Below are 21,591 nucleotides of genomic sequence, written 5' to 3' on the forward strand. Positions count from 1 at the left end.
CTTTAGTCTCTGACCGAACTAACCCAAGACAGACAAAGCTTTTGTTAGCAAGGGCCAGTTTCACTCTGCATTTCTTTCCCACACGCCAAAACCTCAATTGAACGGCGACCTGCTTCCATCATCATCGCCCACGCGCGCGATTGAACTGCTGCCATCTCCATCAGAACGTTCTTGCTTCTGCGAGTTCTGGCTTGGGATTTCATTTCCATTTGCTCCCGCAACATTAGCTGCCGTTGACCCGTTGACCACGCGTTGAGTTGACGTCGCGTTAAGTGGCAGGACTTTCTACACCAGCGACGCCACCCACGCCTGCGGCCATTTCATCGCCGCAGTCATCACCTGCCGCTCTCATTTGCTCTCGGCTGCACGTCGCAAGAATCTCAGCTTTTCGCAATGGCTCCTCGGTCTTCGCGGGCCCAAGAGGTCGATTCGGATGCCTCCATGGTCGATGCGCCTGATCACAACGATGACATGGTCAGTCCCCACGGCCACCTCAGCCGTTTTTTCGAGCCTCCGTTAACCAGTATGCGCCGTCAATAGGATGCTACCAGAAACTCAGACTCTGAGTCGCAGAGCGCCTCTGAGGCCACAGATGGCCGGAAAAAAAGAGGCGACAATGCCCAGCTCCGCAAGACCGTTCTTGGGAAAAAGCACGACGGTCTGGGCGATTCCAAGGTATGTTTTTCTATGTATAAACGTTCCAGTCGTAATTCCTTGCCATGTCACCTAACGCTCACTTTGCCCCTTTTATAGGACGATGACACCATCCGCCGTTTCCGCTACTTACTTGGTCTAACCGATCTGTTCCGCCATTTCATCGACGCCAACCCCGACCCGAAAATCCGTGAAATCATGCGTGAAATTGACCGCCAGAACGACGAGGCTGCGAAATCAAAGAAAAAGAACAACGCCCGCCAGGGTGGTGCTAGCTCAGACCGCCGCCGCCGGACAGAAGCCGAAGAGGATGCCGAGCTGCTCAAGGACGAAAAAGACGGCTCCAGCGCCGAGACTGTGTTTCGCGAGTCGCCCAAGTACATCCATGGCACCATGCGTGACTACCAAGTTGCTGGTCTCAACTGGCTCGTCTCCTTGCACGAAAACGGTATTTCGGGCATTTTGGCCGACGAAATGGGTCTAGGAAAGACTCTGCAGACCATTTCCTTCCTGGGTTATCTCCGCCACATCACGGGTGTCAAGGGCCCACATCTAATTCTAACTCCCAAGTCTACCCTCGACAACTGGAAACGTGAATTCGGTCGCTGGACCCCCGAGGTCAACGTTTTGGTATTGCAAGGTTCAAAAGAGGAGCGCCAAGATCTCATCAACAACCGCCTAGCCACAGAAGACTTCGATGTCTGCATTGCTAGTTACGAAATTGTCCTGCGTGAGAAGTCGCATTTGCGCAAGTTTGCCTGGGGCTACATCATTATCGACGAGGCCCACCGTATCAAAAACGAAGAGTCCTCGCTCGCCCAGGTTGTACGTCTATTCAACTCCAGAAACCGCCTGCTCATCACCGGTACTCCTCTCCAGAACAACCTCCATGAGCTTTGGGCTCTACTCAACTTCCTTCTTCCTGACGTCTTTGGAGACTCAGAAGCCTTTGATCAATGGTTCAAAGGCGAAGACAGAGACCAAGACGCTGTTGTCAAACAGTTGCATCGTGTCCTGCAGCCTTTCCTTCTGCGTCGTGTCAAGGCCGATGTCGAAAAGAGTCTGCTGCCCAAAAAGGAAGTCAACGTCTACATTGGCATGTCTGAAATGCAAGTCAAATGGTATCAAAAAATTCTCGAAAAGGACATTGATGCTGTCAATGGCGCTGGTGGAAAGCGTGAGTCCAAGACGAGATTGCTTAACATTGTCATGCAGCTACGTAAATGCTGCAATCATCCCTATCTCTTTGAGGGTGCCGAGCCCGGCCCACCCTACACAACAGATGAACATCTTGTCGACAATGCTGGCAAAATGGTCGTTTTGGACAAACTCCTTGAGCGCATGGCTAAGCAAGATAGTCGTGTGCTCATCTTCTCTCAGATGAGCCGTCAGCTGGACATTCTTGAAGACTACTGTGTTTTCCGCGGTTATAAGTACTGCCGCATTGACGGTGGCACAGCTCACGAGGATCGTATTGCTGCCATTGACGAATACAACAAGCCTGGCTCTGAAAAGTTCATTTTCCTACTCACCACCCGTGCCGGTGGTCTCGGTATTAACCTGACAACCGCTGATATCGTTGTACTTTACGATTCCGATTGGAACCCGCAGGCTGATCTTCAGGCCATGGACAGAGCCCATCGTATCGGTCAAACAAAACAAGTCGTTGTGTACAGATTTGTTACAGATAAGGCTATTGAGGAAAAGGTCCTGGAAAGAGCGGCCCAGAAGCTGCGTCTTGACCAGCTTGTAATCCAACAGGGTCGCGCCCAGACTGCCGCCAAGGCCGCGGCCAACAAGGACGAACTTCTGTCCATGATCCAACACGGTGCGCAAGACTTGTTTAACTCAAAGGCCGGCACTGGCGTGATTGGCGAAAAGGGCGGCAAGATTGACGACAGTGATATTGACCAAATTTTGTCTCGTGGCGAGGCCCGCACAAAGGAGCTCAGTGCAAAGTATGAAAAGCTTGGCCTGGATGACCTTCAGAACTTTACTTCTGAGTCAGCCTATGAGTGGAACGGTGAAAACTTCAACAAGAAGAAGAATGAACAAATCAGCATGACTTGGATTGAGCCTGCCAAGCGTGAACGCAAGGAGCAGTCCTACTCCATGGACAAGTACTTCAAGCAGGCCATGTATCCCACTGCTGCCAAAGCGGAGCCCAAGCCCAAGGCACCCAGGGCACCCAAACAAGCTGCTGCTCACGACTACCAGTTTTACCCACACAGACTCCGCGATCTACAGGAGCGCGAGACTGCTTATTACCGCAAGGAAATCGGCTACAAGGTTGTCCTAGCAGACGGTGATGCAAGCACTCTGGAGGAGCGTGAACAGGAGCGGGCACTTGAACAAGAGGAAATTGACAATGCCACTCCGCTAACTCCTGAGGAGATTGAGGAAAAGTTGGAACTTGTCGAGCAAGGATTTGACTGGAACCGCCGCGATTTCCAACAGTTCATCAACGGATCTGCCAAGTACGGCCGTCATAACATTGAGGGTATTGCGCAAGAGGTCGATAGCAAGACTCCAGCCGAAGTGCGCGCGTATGCAAAGGTCTTTTGGCAGCGCTACGCGGAAATTGCCGACTACAACAAGTACCTGAAGGTCATTGAAGATGGCGAGGAGCGCATGCGCAAGATTGAACACCAGCGCAAGCTACTACGCAAGAAGCTTTCCATGTACCGCGTGCCGCTGCAACAGCTCAAAATCAACTACTCTGTTTCCACCACCAACAAAAAGGTGTACACGGAGGAAGAGGACCGCTTTCTACTAGTGCTGCTGGACCGTTTTGGCATTGACCGCGAGGGCCTGTACGATTTGATGCGCGATGAGATCCGCGAAAGCCCGCTCTTCCGCTTTGACTGGTTCTTCTTAAGCCGCACGTCTGTCGAGCTCAGCAGACGCTGCACAACTCTCCTAACGGCAGTGGTCAAGGAGTTTGAGGACTCTGGTTCCAACAAGGGCCTTGGCGGTAACAGCATCTCTCTGAACGGCAATGGAAGCGGCATGAACGGCAAAACGAAGCGCGACGACTCGGACAATGAAGAGGACAGTGCACTAGAACTCGCACCGGCAAAGAAAAAGGCCAGAGCCGCTGCCGCCGCCGCTGCTGCTGCAACAGGCAACGGAGTCAAGGTACGTGGTAGCCGTTGATGAGAAGCCAGGCCTTACTACACCCAGCAGAAATAACAGCGGAAGGGCCAGGAGAGAGAACAGAACGCTTTGGTGGTGCAAGCAAGTAGGCTCTTGGCTAACAGTTCATCCTAGAACAAGGCACTAGACAGTGTCAAGTCAAAAGCCAGCAGCAGCAAAGCCACGTCAACATCGCCGTCGCGCGCGTCCAGTGTCGCTTCAACATCTTCGAACCAGGGCTCAGCCAGCAAGTCGAAGAGCAAGTCGAAACGGAGATAACACCTGTCTCTGTGTAGCTTTTTTTTCAATATCTGCAACGTTGACTAGTCTACATGCTGTTCTAGTTGATCTTTTGCTCGTGGTTTCAGTTTTTTTCTTTTCCATCTTTCTTTTTCTGTTTCCTTTCGGTATAAATCTGGGGCCTTGTGTTGTGTTGGGCAGCCTTCCTTTGTATCCTTTGGCTTTTGCTCTGGTGTTGGGAAAGAGGAGTTTACGTGCTGTCTTTTTTTTTTTTTTTAATTAGTTGTCTATGTCTTTTAAATCTCGTATTTCTCATGGCAGCTCTTCTCAGGTTCGCGGTGGTATGTTTCTTCACTGACGTCATTGCCGACGACTTACGCTAATCTAATGCGACCAAAGCCGAATGTACCAGTTTAGGGTTAGGAAATGTCACTAACCCATAGTACATCGGCTTTGACATGCCGAAGTGTTGCGTACAACATCGTATTCACGAGCTTGGAAACAAGATCAATTTCAGTAAATTCAACATGGTGCGCATGACGATTGCTTGTGCTGCCTGTCGGTGAGTATCTTTGTCCGTGAAATTATTGAGAGAGAAGGACACGTGCTAATGACGTCTGGCTCAGGCGCTCCAAAATCAAATGCCGCCACAACGGAGCAGCCCCGTGTCAAAAGTGTTTTCGCACCGGTCAACAGGCAACGTGTGAGCTGACTGAGCCGGTGTTGAAACAGCGGTATGTATGCGCTCTAGGATCTGCTTTGATCCAAGGTTTAAAGCCTCATGGTTGCCCCGGACTGACCTCATTGGCACATCACAGCCCACGGTATAGCTCCGCCTCTGCCTGGTCGGCTCTCGGCTCCCAAGAGTGTCCCGCAGGAGACGCCGGCGCCACGTCTCCACGGCGGCGCGTCTCGCCGAGCACCATACCCGCGCCCACGCTGGCAGAAACAGCGCAAACATCGCCCGTCTGCGCGCCCACGAACCGGGCTCCAGAGCCGACGCCAGCGACGATCCACCGCGCCAGCGCTCTCTTTGCCGCCAAGTTCCCCGACCTGGCCTTTGTGCACATGCCGTCTGTAAGTCGGGACTGTGCACAGGCCGAGGGTGTCGAAGCACCGGTGATCTCGGCAGAACAGCCGGCGCGCGCTTTGTATGCGGCGCTGGTGAGCTTGATGGCTCCATTGATGCATGAGGATGGGCTGGCGGCGGGACAGGTGGAGGCGTGGGCGGAGACGGCGCGGCAGGTGGCGGTAGGTAGGCTGCATACGCCAGATGTAGTGGTGGTGCAGATCTTGGTGGTTCTGGCGGTGAGGGAGTGGGGACTTGGACGGGCGTCTGCGTCGTGGATGTATTCAGGTAGGCTCCCGTTGGTCGTTTGTGGGGTGATGTGAAACTCTGACAAAAGCACTAGGCATGGCATCTCGAATGGTTCAGCTTTTAAGCTGCCAACTAACGTCCTCTCGGGCGTCGTCGTCACTCCAAGCCGGCGTGTTCAACCGCACGTTCTGGGCGTGTTTCATGCTCGACCGCCAGATCACCTGCATCCAGCCCCAGCCGCCCATGCTGCCTCTAGCCTCTATAACGCAAAGCTGGCCCTGGAGCGCGCAAGACTTTCTCTTTGGCGAGCTCAGCGCCGCGGCGCCGCCGAGCCCCGCTGAAACCATGTGCGACCTCTCGGGCGTGCCGGCCGTCATAGACATGAATCACGCGCAGCGGCTGGTCGTCGAGGGCTTTGATATCTGGGCCGACGTGCTCCGCTGGGTCGTCTCAGGCGGCCGGCGACGCTTCCCCCGCGAAATCCCGTGGGAGCCTGGCGCAGCGTGGATGCAGCTGCACGAGCGACTGAGGCTGTGGCGCGGGCGGCATGGGAAAAGACTGTGTTTTCCAGAGACGCCTGTGGAGACACACGTATCTGTTGGAGCTGGAGAGATGTTTGTGTTTCTAAATCTGGTATATTATGCAAGGTGAGTGTGCGCCCTTTTAACCCAACTTTCTAACACCCATGGGCTAATAAGATCCAACAGCGTTCTTTGGCTCCACCGGGAATGGATTCCCTTTTTGCCCTCCCCGTCGTCAGTACCGACCGGCCCGACAGACCCACCACTTCTTCCACACCCAGCGCCCGCAGATTGGTGGGCGCAGCAGGCTACCGAGCTATTTGCAGCATCATCTCACATTACCGAGATGCTGTTCTCGCTGGCAGCCTGCTCCCGTATTTCTCAGCACCAGCCCGTACCTCCATGTCACCCTGCGCCGACTGCCCTGATGACGCCATTTGCTGGGATTTGCGCCTTCTCGGCGGCCACCATGAACGTATATGTGGCGTGCTTCCCGCTCATGAATCACAACCACAGTGTGACTGCAGCTGTGCGGGACTTGGAGCGGAATCTCGTATACCTTGATGCGTTTCGCCGCATGTGGCCTCTTGGCAACGGCTGGTGGGCGAGCATCAACCGCCTCAAGGACTTGTACGAGCAGGCTCGGCGCGATGGACAGAGTTTCCGGGGCGGCAAAACACGCAATGACTACTTGGATCTTGAATCATCCATTCACGATACTGCAGGCATGTCACCCGAGGAACGTGTCCGCACGCCAAATATAGCCAGAATGGACGTCCCTGTGGAACTCGTGGCGCCAGCACAGGTGGATGTACCAGGGTCCGCACACCAAAAGCCAACAGTTGCTTCCGGGACGACCCGCTCTGGGGTGGACCTATCCGCAAGCGCCAATGCAACTGTGCCATCGGACGTCCAAAGTTTTGCTCAAGGCCTTGACTTGACATCTAATTGGAGCGAGTTGTGGCTCTTGATGGGCGACTAGCACAATACGCAGGGGGACATGTGGAGTGATCAACTAATATCAGGATGGTTACACAGTTACACACAATGCAAGTTTATTGACACAGGGTTGTTGCAACCCTAAATGCAACGGAGGTGCTTTTCTCGCGTTTATCAACGACTTCGCTGAACGACACTCGGGGCAAACTTTCATGAAAGTGAACCGACAGTGCCATCAACCTCGGCCTCTACAGAACCATAGGCCTCTCGCAACGCTCGAATTGCCGTCTCAATCTCCTCGGGTGTGATGATGAAGGCAGGCGCCAGCAACACGTGATCTCCCACCACGCCATCGCGTGTACCGTGACCGGGATATACCGCCACTCCTCCCTTTTCGAGCGCTGCAGCCTGCACTCTAGGGCCAAAGTTGACGTGGTCGGGAAAAGGACGGCGTGTGTCCTTGTTCTGAACAAACTCGACAGCCCAGAACAGACCTCTTCCGCGCACATCGCCCACATACTTGCAGCCGGCCATGGCGTCGCGCACCTGGTGGCCCAGGATCTCGCCCATTTGCGCACAGCGATCGAGCAGGCTATCGCGCCGAATAATCTCCTGAACCTTGAGGGCGCTTGCGCAGGCCAGCGGGTGTGCTTGGAAAGTGTGGCCGTGGTTGAAGACGGCCGTACCGTTTCGCAGCGTTTCGATGATTTGCTTGCTGGGAAGAACAGCCGAGATCGGAATGTAGCCTGCGCCAAGGCCTTTGCCAATGGTTACAATATCAGGCACGATGTCCTCCTGTTCAAAGGCAAAGAACGAGCCGGTCCGACCCGCGCCACACATGACTTCGTCCAAAACAAGGAGCACATCATGCTTGGTGCAGACATCGCGGATCTTTGGCCAGTACCCCTGTGGAGCAGTAACGCAGCCCGATGTTGCGCCGACCATGGTCTCGGCTCTGCAGTTCTGTCAGTACAACAGGGACCAAAATAAGGAATGGGAAGTGATGGGGCAAAAAAGAAGACTTACATGAAGCATATGACATTCTCGGGTCCCAGACGCAGTAGTTCCGCGTCAAGCTCGTCAGCAAGAAACTGCGAATACTCTTCCTCTGTGGTGCACCCCGTCTCACGCATGTACTGGTACGAATACGCTGGGCTAACAAACGATACATTCGGCATCAAAACGTCTTCATACGGCGCCCTGCGCACCTTGTTCATCGACACGGCCATGGCGCCCCACGTATTACCATGATAGCTCTGGCGCCGAGCCACGAAGCGCGTGCGTGTCATCTGCCCTTTTTCGACCCAGAACTGGCGCGCCAGCTTCAAAGCCGCGTCGGCGGCCTCGCTGCCGCTGCCAGCAAAGTACACACGGCCCAGCGACTGCGACGCGTCCTGGGCCAACACGGCGTGTGCGAGGTCCTCGGCGCTGGCCGTCGTGTAGGCGGCCGTGTGTACGTAGGACACGCGCTGCAGCTGCTCGGCGATGGCGCCCATGACTTCGGCGTTGGAGTGGCCCAGCACCGTCACTGCGGCGCCGCCGCAGAAGTCGAGGATCGGCCGGCTGTCTGGAGCCGCGGGGAACAGCGTGTTGTTGGCGGCCGACACTATCGGGAGAGGCTGCGCGCGCAGAGATCGGTGCATGAGCGCCGGCTCAGCGGTCGAGGAAGTAGCAGGTAGCATGGAGGAGATCAGAAAGGGTGAGAAGAAGCCAGACAAGGAAAAGACAGGAGAATGAACAAGGTCTTGGAGAACAAGAGAGAAAGGGAATGAAAGAAGTGAAGGGGAAATCTCGCCTAACCGTACTTGAGAGAGCACAGCACCCTTTATATATCGTGTGAGAGACGCAATTCCTTTGGCCATGGATGTACAAAGTCTGCTGTTAGTTTTCAAAGCCGAGTTCCAAAGCCGATAGCCGAAGTTGGCCGTCGAGGTTGAGGCGTGCGAAAAAAACAAGCCTTGGAAAAGATGGTTAAAAAAGTACCGGCCAAGCAGAATCAATCAGGTCTCGACGTATGGCACAAAATCCCGCGCCCACATGGTCATCACGGCAAAAACAGGCGAGTCACAATGCCCCCTCTCCTCACGCCTCGAATGTTGTGGTTATGTTGACGCTGAATCACAAGGTTCCACTAAAACACCAGGCCTGCCCTTATCACAGGCTCAACTCCGACCTCATCGGCGCGCGGAAACGAGGGCCGGACGCTGTGCTGCATTAGGGTTGTACGACATAATGATTTGTTTTGCAAGGCTTGACGTCGGACAAAGCTTCCGTCTGACAACCTCAGGTCTAGTCCGGGAGGGCGGGGGGGGGGGGGGAGGGCCTGGAAGGGAGAAGGCCTCAGTAGTTGGCCATACGACGACCCTGTGTATTACTGGCTGTACGTGTCCCTTTTTTTGTGTTGGATGACTTTATTTCCTTTTTTGTTCCCCTTGTGATTTGCCTACTTGATCCAATACAGACACAAAAGAGTCAAAAAAGAATGCAAAAAAGGAGACACCGAGAGACATCTCCCTCTTCTTCTTTTCTCCTCTCTAACTATACATATGTAGACATCTCGCCACAAAAGAGCATTCTTGTTAAAGAGGGAGAGCGCAACATGAGACAAACATGCGGAGACAGAACGTGGAAAGACAACAAAAGAGAAACAGTTTTTAACAGAGAACCCCAAGCCGGTATGAACATGATACGAAAAGAGTAAAATATGAAGAAACGCCCAGATTTAACCCACAAAATGAGAAAGGAAACAGACAAACAAACAGTAGAGTCGAGTCAACATGGATAGGGAGACGTGTCGATGGTGTGGGAAGATCAAGTCTGTGGGTATACCTGTCTCAATTCCCCGTCCGACACTTGTCTGTCTCCATGAAGGTGAATATTTGGGAAAAAAAAGAATAGAGAAAAGAAGGAAAAAAAAGAGAGGTGGTAAATATAGAGACAAAAGCTCTCTTTTTCTCTTTCGATTATGGCTCAAAGGCGGTGTGGCCTTGGGCTCAAGAAAAGAGAAGGGCTGCCTCAAGACAAATAGTAACTTTTCTTTTTCTGTGACCAACGAGGGCGAGGAAAAGCGAGCAGCACCATGATTTGTCGAGTAGCACAACTCGAAGCCAAGTCTGAAATTTAACCTTGAGATCGGATCAAGCCGTGTGTTCGTAGTCGTGTTTGTCGTGTTCGTTGGATTCCCGGCCGATGATGTAATGTTAGGCAAGCCATCCTAGAGTCAGACAAAGCCGGCGTGTTCCTTTATTCTTTCCTCTCTTTGATGTTTCCTTTTATGTGTGACATGAGATCGTAAGTCAGAAGATAAAGGGCAAGATATGTCTGTGATATGCAAGACCATAGAAGCAAACGGAGACGGCATTTACGCCTGCTGGAGCTTGTTCTTGCGTTCACGCTCGACCTCGTACATGAAATCAAAGTACCCCTTATCAAAGTGGTGGATACGGACGTAACCGTCCTCACCACCAGAAGCATAGGACTTGCCGGTCGGATCGGCAGCAACGGTGTTCTAGAAAATATTAGAGAAGGCTGTACAAGGGATGACTAGTTCCAACAGCCGAAGCTGAGAACCAGTCAATCCAGGGAAGAGTTAACAGGGATAGCAATGACTTACCAGGGGACCAAAGTGGCCACGAACACGGCCAATCTCGTCTTCGAAAATCTTGTGGTAGAAACGGGCCTCAAACTTACCCTGACGGGCGCTAGTTGTGGTGACATCAGCAGCAGCCTGACCACCTCCAAGGATCACAAAGTCCTTCTTGTACGTCAGGGTAGCACTGTTGAGAGGAGTATCGGCGACATAGGTCTTTAGAACGGTCAGGTCCTTGGCAGAAATGAGCTGCAAAGCCGAATGTTAGTATCAGACACATGTGACCTCGGCGTTTCTCATAGGGATACAAATGAATGTCCCATGTCTATTGACGAAAGAACCAAGCAAAGTAGGTTAGACACATACCTTGGCAGTCTTGTCCTTGCTGGCAGTGACAAAGTGGGTGCGGTCAGGCGACCACTGCAGATCAGTGATGATGGCGTTGAGCTCATGGATGGGGAAGTTCTCGAGCAGCTCGCCGGTCTTGCCGTCGTACTGTGATACGGAGCCGTCCTCGTGGCCAGCAATGATGTATTTGCTGAGGTAACTCCAGCCAGCAACGGTGGCCTTGCTGTTGTCGCAAACAATGGTTAAAGCGCGCTCATCGGTCTGCTCAGCCTCCAGGTCAGGGTTGATGTCGAAGACGATGATGTTGGACAGGTAGCCCATGCGCTTCTCGGTAACACCCAGAAGCTTGGTGCCGTCCTCGCTGAACTCGACACGCTTGACAGCGGTGGGGAACTCCCAGCACTTGAGCTGCTTGCCGGTCTTGACGTTCCACAGGCGGATGGTGTTGTCGGCAGAGCCAGAGGCGATCATGGTCGAGGTGGGGTCGACGTCGACGGTCCAGATGGCACCGACGTGGCCGTTGTAAGTACCGAGGCGCTCGCCATTGTGAGAGTACCAGACGCAGATCTGCTGGTCCTTGGAGGTCGAGAAGACGAGATCACCGTCACGGTTGTAGCTGTGGGGATATGTGTTAGTTAAAGGCAGGAAGGCGCAGCGGCACTAGGGCCCGAGGCTGGTGACGGAGGATGACGGCATATGGGCCGGTGGATAGGGGTAGGGAAGGCAATTGGCCGGCTCCTCAGACACCACGTGGAGGGTGCAACGGGACAAAGACGGAGCGAGATCAAAGCAGGGGGAACTCACCGGACCTGGGTGAGGGCACGCTCGTGGCCCGAGAGAAGAATCGGCCGCATTTTGATGGATTAAATATGGCGGAGGCAAAAGGGGGCGGGAGAAAAATCGGAGGTGTCGACAAATACGGGCAGGAAACAGAGGTCTTTCGTCCGCTCGGGTAAACTGGTGATAGTTCAGTATGGGAGGAGAGAGGAGAAGAATGGAATGCTTGATTGGCGTTGTGCGTTTTTTGGTGGGGCTCAAGCAAAGCTGGATTTTTTTCTTGTGCCCCGCGATCAAGGCCCAAAAAACCAGACGACGCCTCACTGGCTAGCGACGCCTCAGCAGGGCCCCACTTTTAGAGGCGTTCGACTGGGGTCTCTAGGTGGGATGTTGATCTTGCATCACGGACTCCAGCCATAGCTTCTGAGGTTCTGTGTTGAGACGGTGCAGCTGATGTGGCTTTCAGGTATTGTTTAGAGGGACAGAGAGGAAGAACTTGTGGTTGTTTGGATAGTGTGATGGCCCTAGGACCAGCTTCACAATCGCTCCATCTTCCGGGGGCATCGACGTTTTCTTGATACAACCACCAACACAACACAATCCAAATACAGGGATGCCTGGATGCTGAGGCAAGCCAACAACTATCCAAGTACCACAAGGTCGCACACGCGCCTACTTGCACATACAATACAACACAATACACATCTTCCAGACTCGCCATCTATCCTACCAACCCACTTCCACTATGCGCTTCGTTTCCAGCTAGCTGTCCATGTATCATAGAGGCTGTATTTCCCCAAGTCTTCTCGTCCGTCTCCAACACCGAGTAGATCGTACTGGAATTGGAATAAGCCGCCATTGCAGAATCAGCAGTTCCAGGCCTTCTCCTTTGCTCGAGCCAGCCGGGACATTGTCTGCCGGCCCTTGTCGAGATCAGGCCAGAGGCAGACGGGACAACACTGCTGCCAGCTCTGTCACAGCGGCTGCTACAGAGCCCGCGGGTCTTTCTCAGACGCTAGCCGCCAATAAAAACCCACCAAAGGCCCCGAGAGTGTCTGGCCGCCAGCGCCCTAAAGCCCCCGTCCAGGGCCGCAGTCAAGCCCTTCAGCACCTCCAGTGGCCCTGTCGGCTCCCCAGCAGTGAGACAGGCCCCCAAACTTTAGCGCTGTCAGTACCCGAAGCCCAATCTGCAGGCTTTTTTCCACATTCCTTCCGTTCCAGCCCGCAGCGCGGGGGTTTGCTTTTCCCCTCTGGCCCCTCTGACTCTCCATGCCACTCTCCTCCTCCTTCTACGCCCACGGCCTTTGCTCCCGCTGCTTGTTTGGACCCTGAGCATCGACATCGCCTGAGGTCTCCAGTGTCAGCTGCCCTCCAGTCCGCTTTCTCTTCTCTTCATCGATTCTCTTTTCCGGCCTCGTTGTGCTGCTCTCCCTCCTCTCTTCTTCCGCAGGCCAGACTTTTCCATTGGCCCCACCAACAGCACCACCAACGCTTCTCACCATCTTGCTCTCCTCTGTCTTCGCGTCTATTCTCGAGTTCTGCAATCATGGCTACCAAGATTGACGGCACCGCCATCGCCAAGTCGATCAGGGAGGGGCTGGTGGTCGAAATCCAAAAGGCCCAGCAAAGTAACCCGCGGTTCCTGCCTTCATTAAGTATTATCCAAGGTATGTCAGTCACATTAATCGAGAAATAAAGTGAACCATGAGCTAACAAGATAAACCTTCTTATTCTTCTTCTTCTAGTTGGTGATCGCTCTGACTCTAGTAAGCTCATTCAAGCTCAAGTTCAGCTGAATGCCCCGCCTCATGTGTGACTTAGGGTTACTAACCTGCTAACCCTGCTAATCTTATAGCTACCTATGTCCGCATGAAGTTGAAAGCTGCCGCTGAGGTACATAATTCATCTCCTTTTCTGTTCTCACATTGCGGGAAAGACAAGTTTCTAACCCACTATATAGGCCAGCATTAAGTGCGATCTTATTAAGCTTCCCGAGGATGTCTCTCAACCTGAGCTCCTCCACATAATCCACGCCTTGAACGACGACTCCTCTGTTCATGGTGTTCTCGTCCAGTTGCCTCTTCCAGCATCACTTGACGAGTATGTTATCACTTCTGCTGTTGCCGATGATAAAGATGTTGATGGTTTCGGTACCCGTAATATTGGCGAGCTGGCCAAGCGTGGAGGCCGTCCCGATTTCGTCCCTTGCACCCCCAAGGGCATTATGACTCTGCTCAAGTCTACTGGCATTGAGCTCAAGGGAAAGAATGCCGTTGTTCTGGGCCGCAGTGACATTGTTGGTGGTCCCATCAGCCATATCCTGCGAAACGCCGACTGCACGGTCACTACCTGCCATTCCAAGACCGTAAACCTGCCTGAACATGTCAAGAATGCCGACGTCTTGATTGCTGCTATTGGCCAGGCTCGCTTTGTCCAGGCCGACTGGCTGAAGCCGGGTGCTGTTGTCATTGATGTTGGTACCAACTTCATCCCCGATGCTACCCGCAAGAGTGGCCAGCGCATGGTTGGTGATGTTGACTATGACGCCGTCTCGGCTGTTGCTTCCTTCATCACCCCCGTCCCCGGTGGTGTGGGCCCCATGACTGTTGCTATGCTCATGCAGAATGTTGTTGAAGCTGCTGTCAGCGCCTCCGCCCGGGAAAAACAGCGCAAGACTATCCCACTGCCTATCAAGCTGCAGTCTCCAGTTCCCTCCGATATTGATGTCTCGCGTGCCCAGAACCCCAAGCAAATTACCGCTGTTGCCAAAGAGGTTGGTATAAGCTCTTCTGAGCTGGAGCAGTATGGCTCTTACAAGGCCAAGGTTGATCTCAAACTCCTTAAGCGCTTGGAACACCGCAAGAATGGCCGTTATGTTGTCGTTACTGGCATCACCCCTACTCCTCTGGGCGAGGGCAAATCTACCACAACCATGGGCCTGGCTCAAGCTTTGGGTGCTCATCTTGGTCACTTGACCTTTGCCAATGTTCGTCAGCCTAGCATGGGTCCGACGTTTGGTGTCAAGGGCGGTGCTGCTGGTGGTGGATACAGTCAAGTCATCCCCATGGATGAATTCAACCTTCATTTGACTGGTGATATCCATGCTGTCACTGCGGCCAATAACCTGCTGGCCGCTGCCATTGACACTCGCATGTTCCATGAACGTACCCAAAAGGATGGACCTCTCTTCCGTCGCCTTGTACCTGAAAAGGATGGCGTGCGCCAGTTTGCCCCTGTCATGCTTCGTCGCTTGAAGAAGCTTGGTATCAACAAGACTGATCCCAACGCCCTGACTGAGGAAGAAGTTCGACGCTTTGCTCGCCTTGACATTGACCCTGAGACTATTACCTGGAGACGCGTGCTTGATGTCAACGACCGTTTCCTTCGCGGTGTCACTGTTGGAACTGCCCCTACTGAGCGTGGCTTTGTCCGCGAAACTGGTTTCGATATCTCAGTAGCTAGCGAAATCATGGCTATTCTCGCACTGAGCACAGATCTTGAAGATATGCGTGAGCGTCTCGGTCGCATGGTTGTTGCTACCTCGGTCAATGGTGAGACTGTAACTTGCGACGATATTGGTGCCGGTGGTGCTTTGACTGCTTTGATGAAAGACGCTATCAAGCCCACCCTTATGCAGACTCTTGAGGGAACTCCCGTCTTTGTGCACGCTGGACCCTTCGCCAACATTTCTATTGGCTGCAGCTCTATCATTGCCGACAAGCTGGCTCTCAAGGTTGCTGGTGTCGAGCCAGAGGAGTCAGATGACACCGCAGGCTTCGTTGTCACTGAGGCTGGTTTCGATTTCACCATGGGTGGTGAACGTTTCTTCAACATCAAGTGCCGCACTTCTGGTCTGATCCCCGATGTCATCGTCATTGTCGCCACTGTGCGTGCTCTCAAGACCCATGGTGGTGGCCCTGAAATTGCTCCCGGTGCTCCTTTGGATCCTGTGTACAAGCAGGAAAACATTGAAATTCTCCGCGCTGGGTGCTGCAACTTGCGTAAGCACATTGAGAACGCTAGATCGTTTGGCGTTCCCGTTGTTGTTGCCGTCAACAAGTTCAACACGGACACAGATGCTGAAATTGCAGTGGTTCGTGAAGAAGCTATTGCGGCTGGTGCCGAGGACGCCATTCTTGCCAACCACTGGGCTGAAGGAGGTAAGGGTGCTGTTGACCTGGCCAAGGGCGTTGTCGCCGCCAGCAAGAAGTCCAAAAACTTTAAGCTTCTGTATGGCTTGGACGCCTCGGTTTCTTTCAAAGACCGCGTTGCCACTATTGCCAAGAACATGTATGGCGCCAAGGACATTGAGCTGTCGGAGCTTGCGCAGTCCAAGGTTGAAACATACACTAAGCAAGGCTTTGGAAACTTGCCCATTTGCATCGCCAAGACCCAGTATTCGCTCTCTGACAACAAGGACCTGAAGGGTGCTCCGACTGGCTTCACCATTCACATCCGCGACGTACGTCTGGCCGCAGGTGCCGGTTATCTGTATGCTCTGGCTGCCGACATCCAGACCATCCCTGGTCTGCCGACGGCCCCGGGCTACCTCAACGTCGATGTCGACACCGAGACGGGCGAGATTGGTGGTCTGTTCTAGACGGAGAATAGATCTCCTCAGGGGGCATATGCCCTCTTGTTTCTTTCTTATTTCTTTTTCTTCATTTTGATTTTCACATCTGAGATCCGTGGGGGTTTGGACTCAACGACGCATACCCACTTGTTTATCTGACGCTTATTTCCTTCATGTATCTTCATGCGACTAGTTGTATTGCCATACTATTTAGGGGCCTTTGTTTTAACACTGATAGAGTTCCATTGCCAGCGTCTGTACAACTATTGAAAAATACTCAACCCTAGCTACAATATCTATAGTCTTTGTTTTCTCCCGCCCTCGTGATAACCGCCTGTTAACCCCGACACATGGTCGGACACCGCAAAGGAAACATATTTCTCTTATCAAGAGAGCAAAACCCGCCATTCCAACAGCCCCCTCAAAGCTCTGACTCATAATCATTTTGCTCGTCAAAGTCAGAAATGTCCTGCAGCTCGTCGGCCAGACTCACGCCTACAGCGGCGCCTGATGCGCGGGAGCGGCCATCCGATATAATAGAAGCACGGCTGGATTGGAAATCACTACCAACATCCGAACCGCGTCTGGCGGTAATGATTGAGTTTGTCGGAGAGCCACTCGGCGCAGATTGGAGCGTGTCTGATGGCACATCACCAACGGGCTGCTTCTCGCTACTATCGCCCAGTAACGTGTTGCTAAATGCCGATCCGTTGATGCGCTTGAGAACATTGACCGAGGCACTAATCATCCCGTCATGCGCCGGGTTGAACTGCGCGCGCAGATTGCTCTGGTGCTCGACAGCCTGCTTGACCTGCAGCTCGAACTTCTCGGCGTGTTTGAAGCATGGATCCAGGAGGTGGCGGAACTTGCATCCGCACGCGAGGTTCTCCCGATGGTCGCGGCAGCGGTAGATCTGCACCTTGCACAGACAGCGGGCGTGGACGTCGTCCATCCGGTTGGCGGGGTATCGCTCGCTCAGCTGCTGCTCAGCCGCGATGTCAGCGCACAGCTTGCTGGTCAGCTTGGCGTACACCTTGCTCTCCCACATGCTGGGTCCGTGGCGCTCAGCCTTTGCCAGGTTTTCCATGGCCAGCGAGAGATTGCCCTGGTGCAGGTCGCTGAAGCCCTGCAGAACGCACAGGCTGCCGCGGACGTCGTGGCGGTGCGGCGAGTCCGGCTGCGCGATGCACGACTTGGAAAGAAAATCTTGTACATTCTGCATCTGCTCCTCGAAGGCGGGCGCCTGGCGGGACACCATCAGCTTTGCGAGATCGGCGCGCATGCCGCGGAACTGTGCCAGCTCCCAGAACATCTGTACGTCTCTTTCGGTGAGTTTGGCGTCGGCGGGCTCGGCATCCTGGGCGAAGTGGGCAAACAGCTCGTCGGCAGAGTTGTGTGTGATAGCATCGCTCTGTTTGGCTTTGATGCCGTTCCGCGGGGCGGCAGCGGCTGCCATGCTCTTGACTTCGGTCTGTATGCGGGCGATGGCCTTGGAATACTGCTGAGTCTCTGAAGCAGTCACCTTGTCCAGGATGTCGCCGGCCGGAGTATTCGGAGGGATGATGTAGGCGATACGGCCGTCGCTGCGATCGATCCTTTCCTTCAAGCTGACAACCTCACTTGCCAAATCAGACGCCTCCTTGGTCTGCTCGGAAAGCTTGCCCTGGACCCTCGTCAGGTTCTGTCTAAGGGTGTTGCACTCGTGGTGATACATGGTGCACTGGGTCTCCAGCTCAGTCTTGTCCGAAGGAATGGCCGCCAGTTTCTCACTAAGGGAGTTGATTTCGGCTTCGCGCCTGAGAATCTTGCCTTGCAGCGTGTTTTTTATGTCCTGGATCTGGCTCTCCAGTCGCTTAACAGTATCGTCATGGATTGACGCTGCCAGGGACGCCATCACGGCAATCAGTTCCTTTCTAGTCATGTTCTTGTTGACAGAGGAAACGGCGGCGGTGAAGCGCGCCTCTTCGGAAGTCTGCTGCCGGCTCACCAGCACCAGACGTTCCTCCCGATCGCGCAGCTGCTCTTCGGCCTTCTTGTAGGAGATCTTGATGGAATCCCGGTCGTTCTTGAGAGCCTTGAGACCAGACTCTTGGGCCTTGACGGTGTTTTGGGCGCTGGCCATCAGATGCTTGGTGTGAATAAGCTCTTCTCTAGCTGTCGCAGCCTCCAGCTCTATCTTGGTCATCTGGGCCACGGATTCTTGTAGCCGGCGCAGAAGATCGGCACGTTCTTTTTCTCTGTTGTTAGTCGCTTCGCGCAGCTGCTCTTCGGTATCCAGCAGCCGGTTGGTCTCGTCGGCCAGCTTTTGCGTGAGCAGGGCTTGTGCGCTCTTGAGCCTTGCTACTCTTTGCTCGCAATCTCCAACACTCTGCTTGTACTTGGCCGCCTGGTTCTCGATGAGCTTCATCATTTTCTTGTACGCCGGGCCCTGTTCGTCTGCCAGGTCTTTTCTGGACTTGAGAGCCTTGAGCTCAAGGTTGGCCTTGTCCAAGTCAGCTTGGATCGTCTTGCTTAGACTCCTCGCCTGCGCTGCCTCCAACTGCAGCGCCTTTTCTTGCATCATGTGGCGCTCAATCTTGGCCTTACTCAAGCTCTCGAGACTCATTACGCGGGCATTGAAGTCGGCCTCCAGCGACAAGCAGTGGCTGACGACGTGCTCCTTGGCGGCGTGGAACGCGCTCTTCATTTTCTCCTTTTCAAGACGCTCGCGGTTGCGCAGGCGGATCGCCTGGTCCAAACTGGCCTTCATTTCCCGCATCGCCGTGAAGGCCTGGCTGCAAGTCGCCATGGCGTTTTGCTGGATCTTGCGCTGGCTCTTTCGCTCGGCCTCGGCTCCGAGGAGAGCATTCTGCGACGATGTCTCGTCGGTGCTGAACAGGGGTTTTCCGGGGGTGTATTCGGCTGCGGTGACGTCAATGAGTTGCTGCTGCAGAATTTCGGGGGCTTGCGGCTGGTCTATGGCGTCTCGGACCTTGCTGACGAGGCCCTTGTAGTAGAAGGCTTCGCATCTAGCTGCGTTGTTTTGTGATGTTAGCAATGTGGTTACTTGTATCGGAGATGGACCAACTTACCATCTTCAAGGCGGTTCCGAGTGGCGAGGTACATCTGGTAAATGTTGACGCGAGTCAACTTTGTGCCTTGACCAGTGTGATGCCTGTCCATCGAGTTCTTGATAGATATCAGCCTGTTCAAGTCTTCTTTCGTCATCTCGATGAAGGTTTTATAGCTCTTCTCTAGGAATGCCACAACAGCTTTGCGAGACATGGCTGCCTCGCTGTCCATCTCCGATGATCTCAAAGGCGGGAACGTGGCGGTGGCCACCTTCAGGGTCTGGCGGTACGCATCGCCCATGGTGGTCAAGTGGGCAATGCACTCATCCACACTCTTGACCGCCGTCTCGTGGTTATCCAAGAACTCCTGCTTAGCCAGCATGATCTTTGCCCATTCGCGGTTCCCATTCATGTGGTCCTTCACACTCGCCTTGCTGCGATCGTACATTTCGTCAGCCATGCTCTTGAGCTTCTTGACCAGGCTCTGTGCTTCAGAGTCCTGGACCGTGTCCACAATCCCCTGCAGCAACTCCATGGAACTCTGCATCTTGAATTCGCGGTCCTGGTACGTCTCGCGCAGTCTGTTGATTTCCTCTTCGTGCTTCTCGGCCAGCTCCTCGGTAGACTCGCCGGAGGCCGTCGCAAGCCACGAGTCGCGCTGCTGCAGAAGCCTGTTTTCATAAGTGAGGCGTGAGTTTTGTGAGCGGAGAAATTTGGCAACACTGCATGATCTGGTCCACCTGGCAGCTTGCACCGAGATGGAACCTGGCTTGCTGTTGGACTCGGCCGCGGCCGTATCAGGCGGGCTACCACTCGCATTAGCTTCGACAATTTGAAGCCGCAGGCTCTTAATCTCGGCCTCCCGAATAGCGGCATCTTCTTCCAGTCGGGTGATTTCATCTTTGAACTCGGCGTGTATCTCGGCCCGAGTAGCTTCGCGGCGGTCTAGAAGCTCCGCGACAGTGGGGATACCCTCGGGAAGAGTCAGTGCCGAGACCTGAGTCTCGAGGGCGGCGCGCAGGTTGTTCGCCACAGTCTTGACATTGCGGAATCGGCGCTCATAGTCGTATGTAACGCGCTCGAGAAGCTGGCTGTGCTGCACATTCAACATTCTTTCGGCCCGCTTGACGGCCAGAGTAATGGCCTTGGTGGGCGACTGTGTCATCAAGACTAGGTTGGCAATCTGCGTCTTAGCATTCTTGAGCTCGTTCTTTGTCGTGAGGAGCTTGTTCATGGTGCGGCTCAGCTTCTGCTCTGTGCCGAGGCCCCGAGTGCTCTTCTCCTCTTCGGCCAGAGCATCTTTGGTCTTGTGGATGTTCTGCATCGCTTCAGATGTAATTGCCGACATCTGGGCAAGCTTCTTGAACCTAACGGGCCATTCTTGCCAGTTTGCTCTTGTCTTGGCCTCCTCTGTTCGTCTTTTGATGTCTGCATCAATACGTTCCTTGGCTTGCGGCGAGTTTCCTTTTAGCTCATATAGAAGCTTAGTCGCCGCCTCCAACTTGAAGCTCAAGACCTGCTTCTCGGATCGAGCAAGTCCGGTGATGTCCCGCATCACGGCTTGGTTGTGGCTACGTGCGCTCTGCAACAGAGTCTGGTACCGTCTTTCGAGGTCAAGAAGGTTCAGGGACTCGGTTTTGTCTCTTCCAATCTGTGTGACGCTAGTCCTCAAGCTCGACGCGGCGGCACCCTTGAACGCCACGGCTTTCTGGTTCTCCCTAATGGCGATGGAGATGTTGTTCCGGAAGGCAATCAGCTTTTCCAGGGCATTGTTAACCTTTTGCCTTTTCTCAATACTGGCATCCAGATTTTCAACGTAAGCGTCGTAGTCAAATGTCTCTTCGGTAATCTTCTTCAGGCCGTGATATCTCATGTGGCCGCTGCTCCGAGACGACGCAGCCTCCGTCTCCAAAGCGCTCTCCGTGGCCGATCGAGAAAGATTCTTTGCGCGGCTTTCGGCAGTCTTGATGGAGACTCTCTCCCAAATCAGAGTTTCATCCGCCTTGCAGTCGTGGTCCTCGCAGTATCGATCGCCGGTTCTCTTGAGCTCAGCGACAGCTTCGTTGCGCAACTTAACGCTATTCTTAGCGCAGTACTGCTTGTGAAGCTGCTCATACGCCGGTTTTCGCAGCTTACGTTGAGTGACGTTGTGATCCAGGTACCGCGCAACGGCAGTGAAGCGCTTGACTTGGCTGATAATGGCCTTGATCAATCCACGACGTTTCTCTTGCATCTCGTTGCGGTTTAAGCTGGCCATGGTACACAGCGACCAGAGCACTGCAGCATCGAGCTTCAGATCCTTTTCATTTCCGTCCTTGATGTCGTCGTCTATGAGTCTCGAGATGACGTCCTGCAGGCTCTGAACTTCGAAAATAGATTCGGGGGTGGCGGTGGAGATGGACGAGGGCATGGAAATTGCTATGCCGGAGTTGGTTGCGGTTTCCATG

General features: G+C 53.9%; 6 protein-coding genes across 6 annotated transcripts; 3 read left to right on the forward strand and 3 right to left on the reverse strand.

Annotated features, from left to right (window-relative positions):
• Nucleotides 1–393: 393 nt before the first annotated feature.
• Nucleotides 394–4,068, forward strand: BROUX77_004419 (uncharacterized protein; the record flags this gene model as incomplete). Its single annotated transcript, XM_073749180.1, has 4 exons — nucleotides 394–474; nucleotides 541–675; nucleotides 754–3,792; nucleotides 3,925–4,068. The coding sequence occupies 4 exons, from the start codon at nucleotides 394–396 to the stop codon at nucleotides 4,066–4,068; spliced, it is 3,399 nt and encodes a 1,132-aa protein (XP_073604876.1).
• Nucleotides 4,069–4,487: 419 nt separating this feature from the next.
• Nucleotides 4,488–6,850, forward strand: BROUX77_004420 (uncharacterized protein; the record flags this gene model as incomplete). The annotated part of the gene is made up of 5 exons (XM_073749181.1): nucleotides 4,488–4,591; nucleotides 4,656–4,763; nucleotides 4,848–5,386; nucleotides 5,442–5,994; nucleotides 6,055–6,850. 5 exons carry the CDS (start codon nucleotides 4,488–4,490, stop codon nucleotides 6,848–6,850), a joined length of 2,100 nt encoding a protein of 699 aa, XP_073604877.1.
• A 167-nt stretch (nucleotides 6,851–7,017) lies between these two features.
• On the reverse strand, nucleotides 7,018–8,489 carry BROUX77_004421 (uncharacterized protein; the record flags this gene model as incomplete). The annotated part of the gene is made up of 2 exons (XM_073749182.1): nucleotides 7,018–7,762; nucleotides 7,834–8,489. 2 exons carry the CDS (start codon nucleotides 8,487–8,489, stop codon nucleotides 7,018–7,020), a joined length of 1,401 nt encoding a protein of 466 aa, XP_073604878.1.
• Nucleotides 8,490–10,168: 1,679 nt separating this feature from the next.
• BROUX77_004422 (uncharacterized protein) lies at nucleotides 10,169–11,598 on the reverse strand (the record flags this gene model as incomplete). The annotated part of the gene is made up of 4 exons (XM_073749183.1): nucleotides 10,169–10,315; nucleotides 10,421–10,645; nucleotides 10,763–11,360; nucleotides 11,549–11,598. 4 exons carry the CDS (start codon nucleotides 11,596–11,598, stop codon nucleotides 10,169–10,171), a joined length of 1,020 nt encoding a protein of 339 aa, XP_073604879.1.
• Nucleotides 11,599–13,067: 1,469 nt separating this feature from the next.
• Nucleotides 13,068–16,121, forward strand: BROUX77_004423 (uncharacterized protein; the record flags this gene model as incomplete). Its single annotated transcript, XM_073749184.1, has 4 exons — nucleotides 13,068–13,188; nucleotides 13,267–13,287; nucleotides 13,377–13,414; nucleotides 13,482–16,121. 4 exons carry the CDS (start codon nucleotides 13,068–13,070, stop codon nucleotides 16,119–16,121), a joined length of 2,820 nt encoding a protein of 939 aa, XP_073604880.1.
• A 394-nt stretch (nucleotides 16,122–16,515) lies between these two features.
• On the reverse strand, nucleotides 16,516–21,590 carry BROUX77_004424 (uncharacterized protein; the record flags this gene model as incomplete). Its single annotated transcript, XM_073749185.1, has 2 exons — nucleotides 16,516–19,106; nucleotides 19,166–21,590. 2 exons carry the CDS (start codon nucleotides 21,588–21,590, stop codon nucleotides 16,516–16,518), a joined length of 5,016 nt encoding a protein of 1,671 aa, XP_073604881.1.
• Between the last annotated feature and the right edge of the window lies 1 nt (nucleotide 21,591).

The sequence above is a fragment of the Berkeleyomyces rouxiae genome (assembly GCF_048999995.1).
Source record: "Berkeleyomyces rouxiae strain 22BRR77 chromosome Unknown BrBRR77_ptg000004l, whole genome shotgun sequence".
NCBI lineage: Eukaryota > Fungi > Ascomycota > Sordariomycetes > Microascales > Ceratocystidaceae > Berkeleyomyces > Berkeleyomyces rouxiae.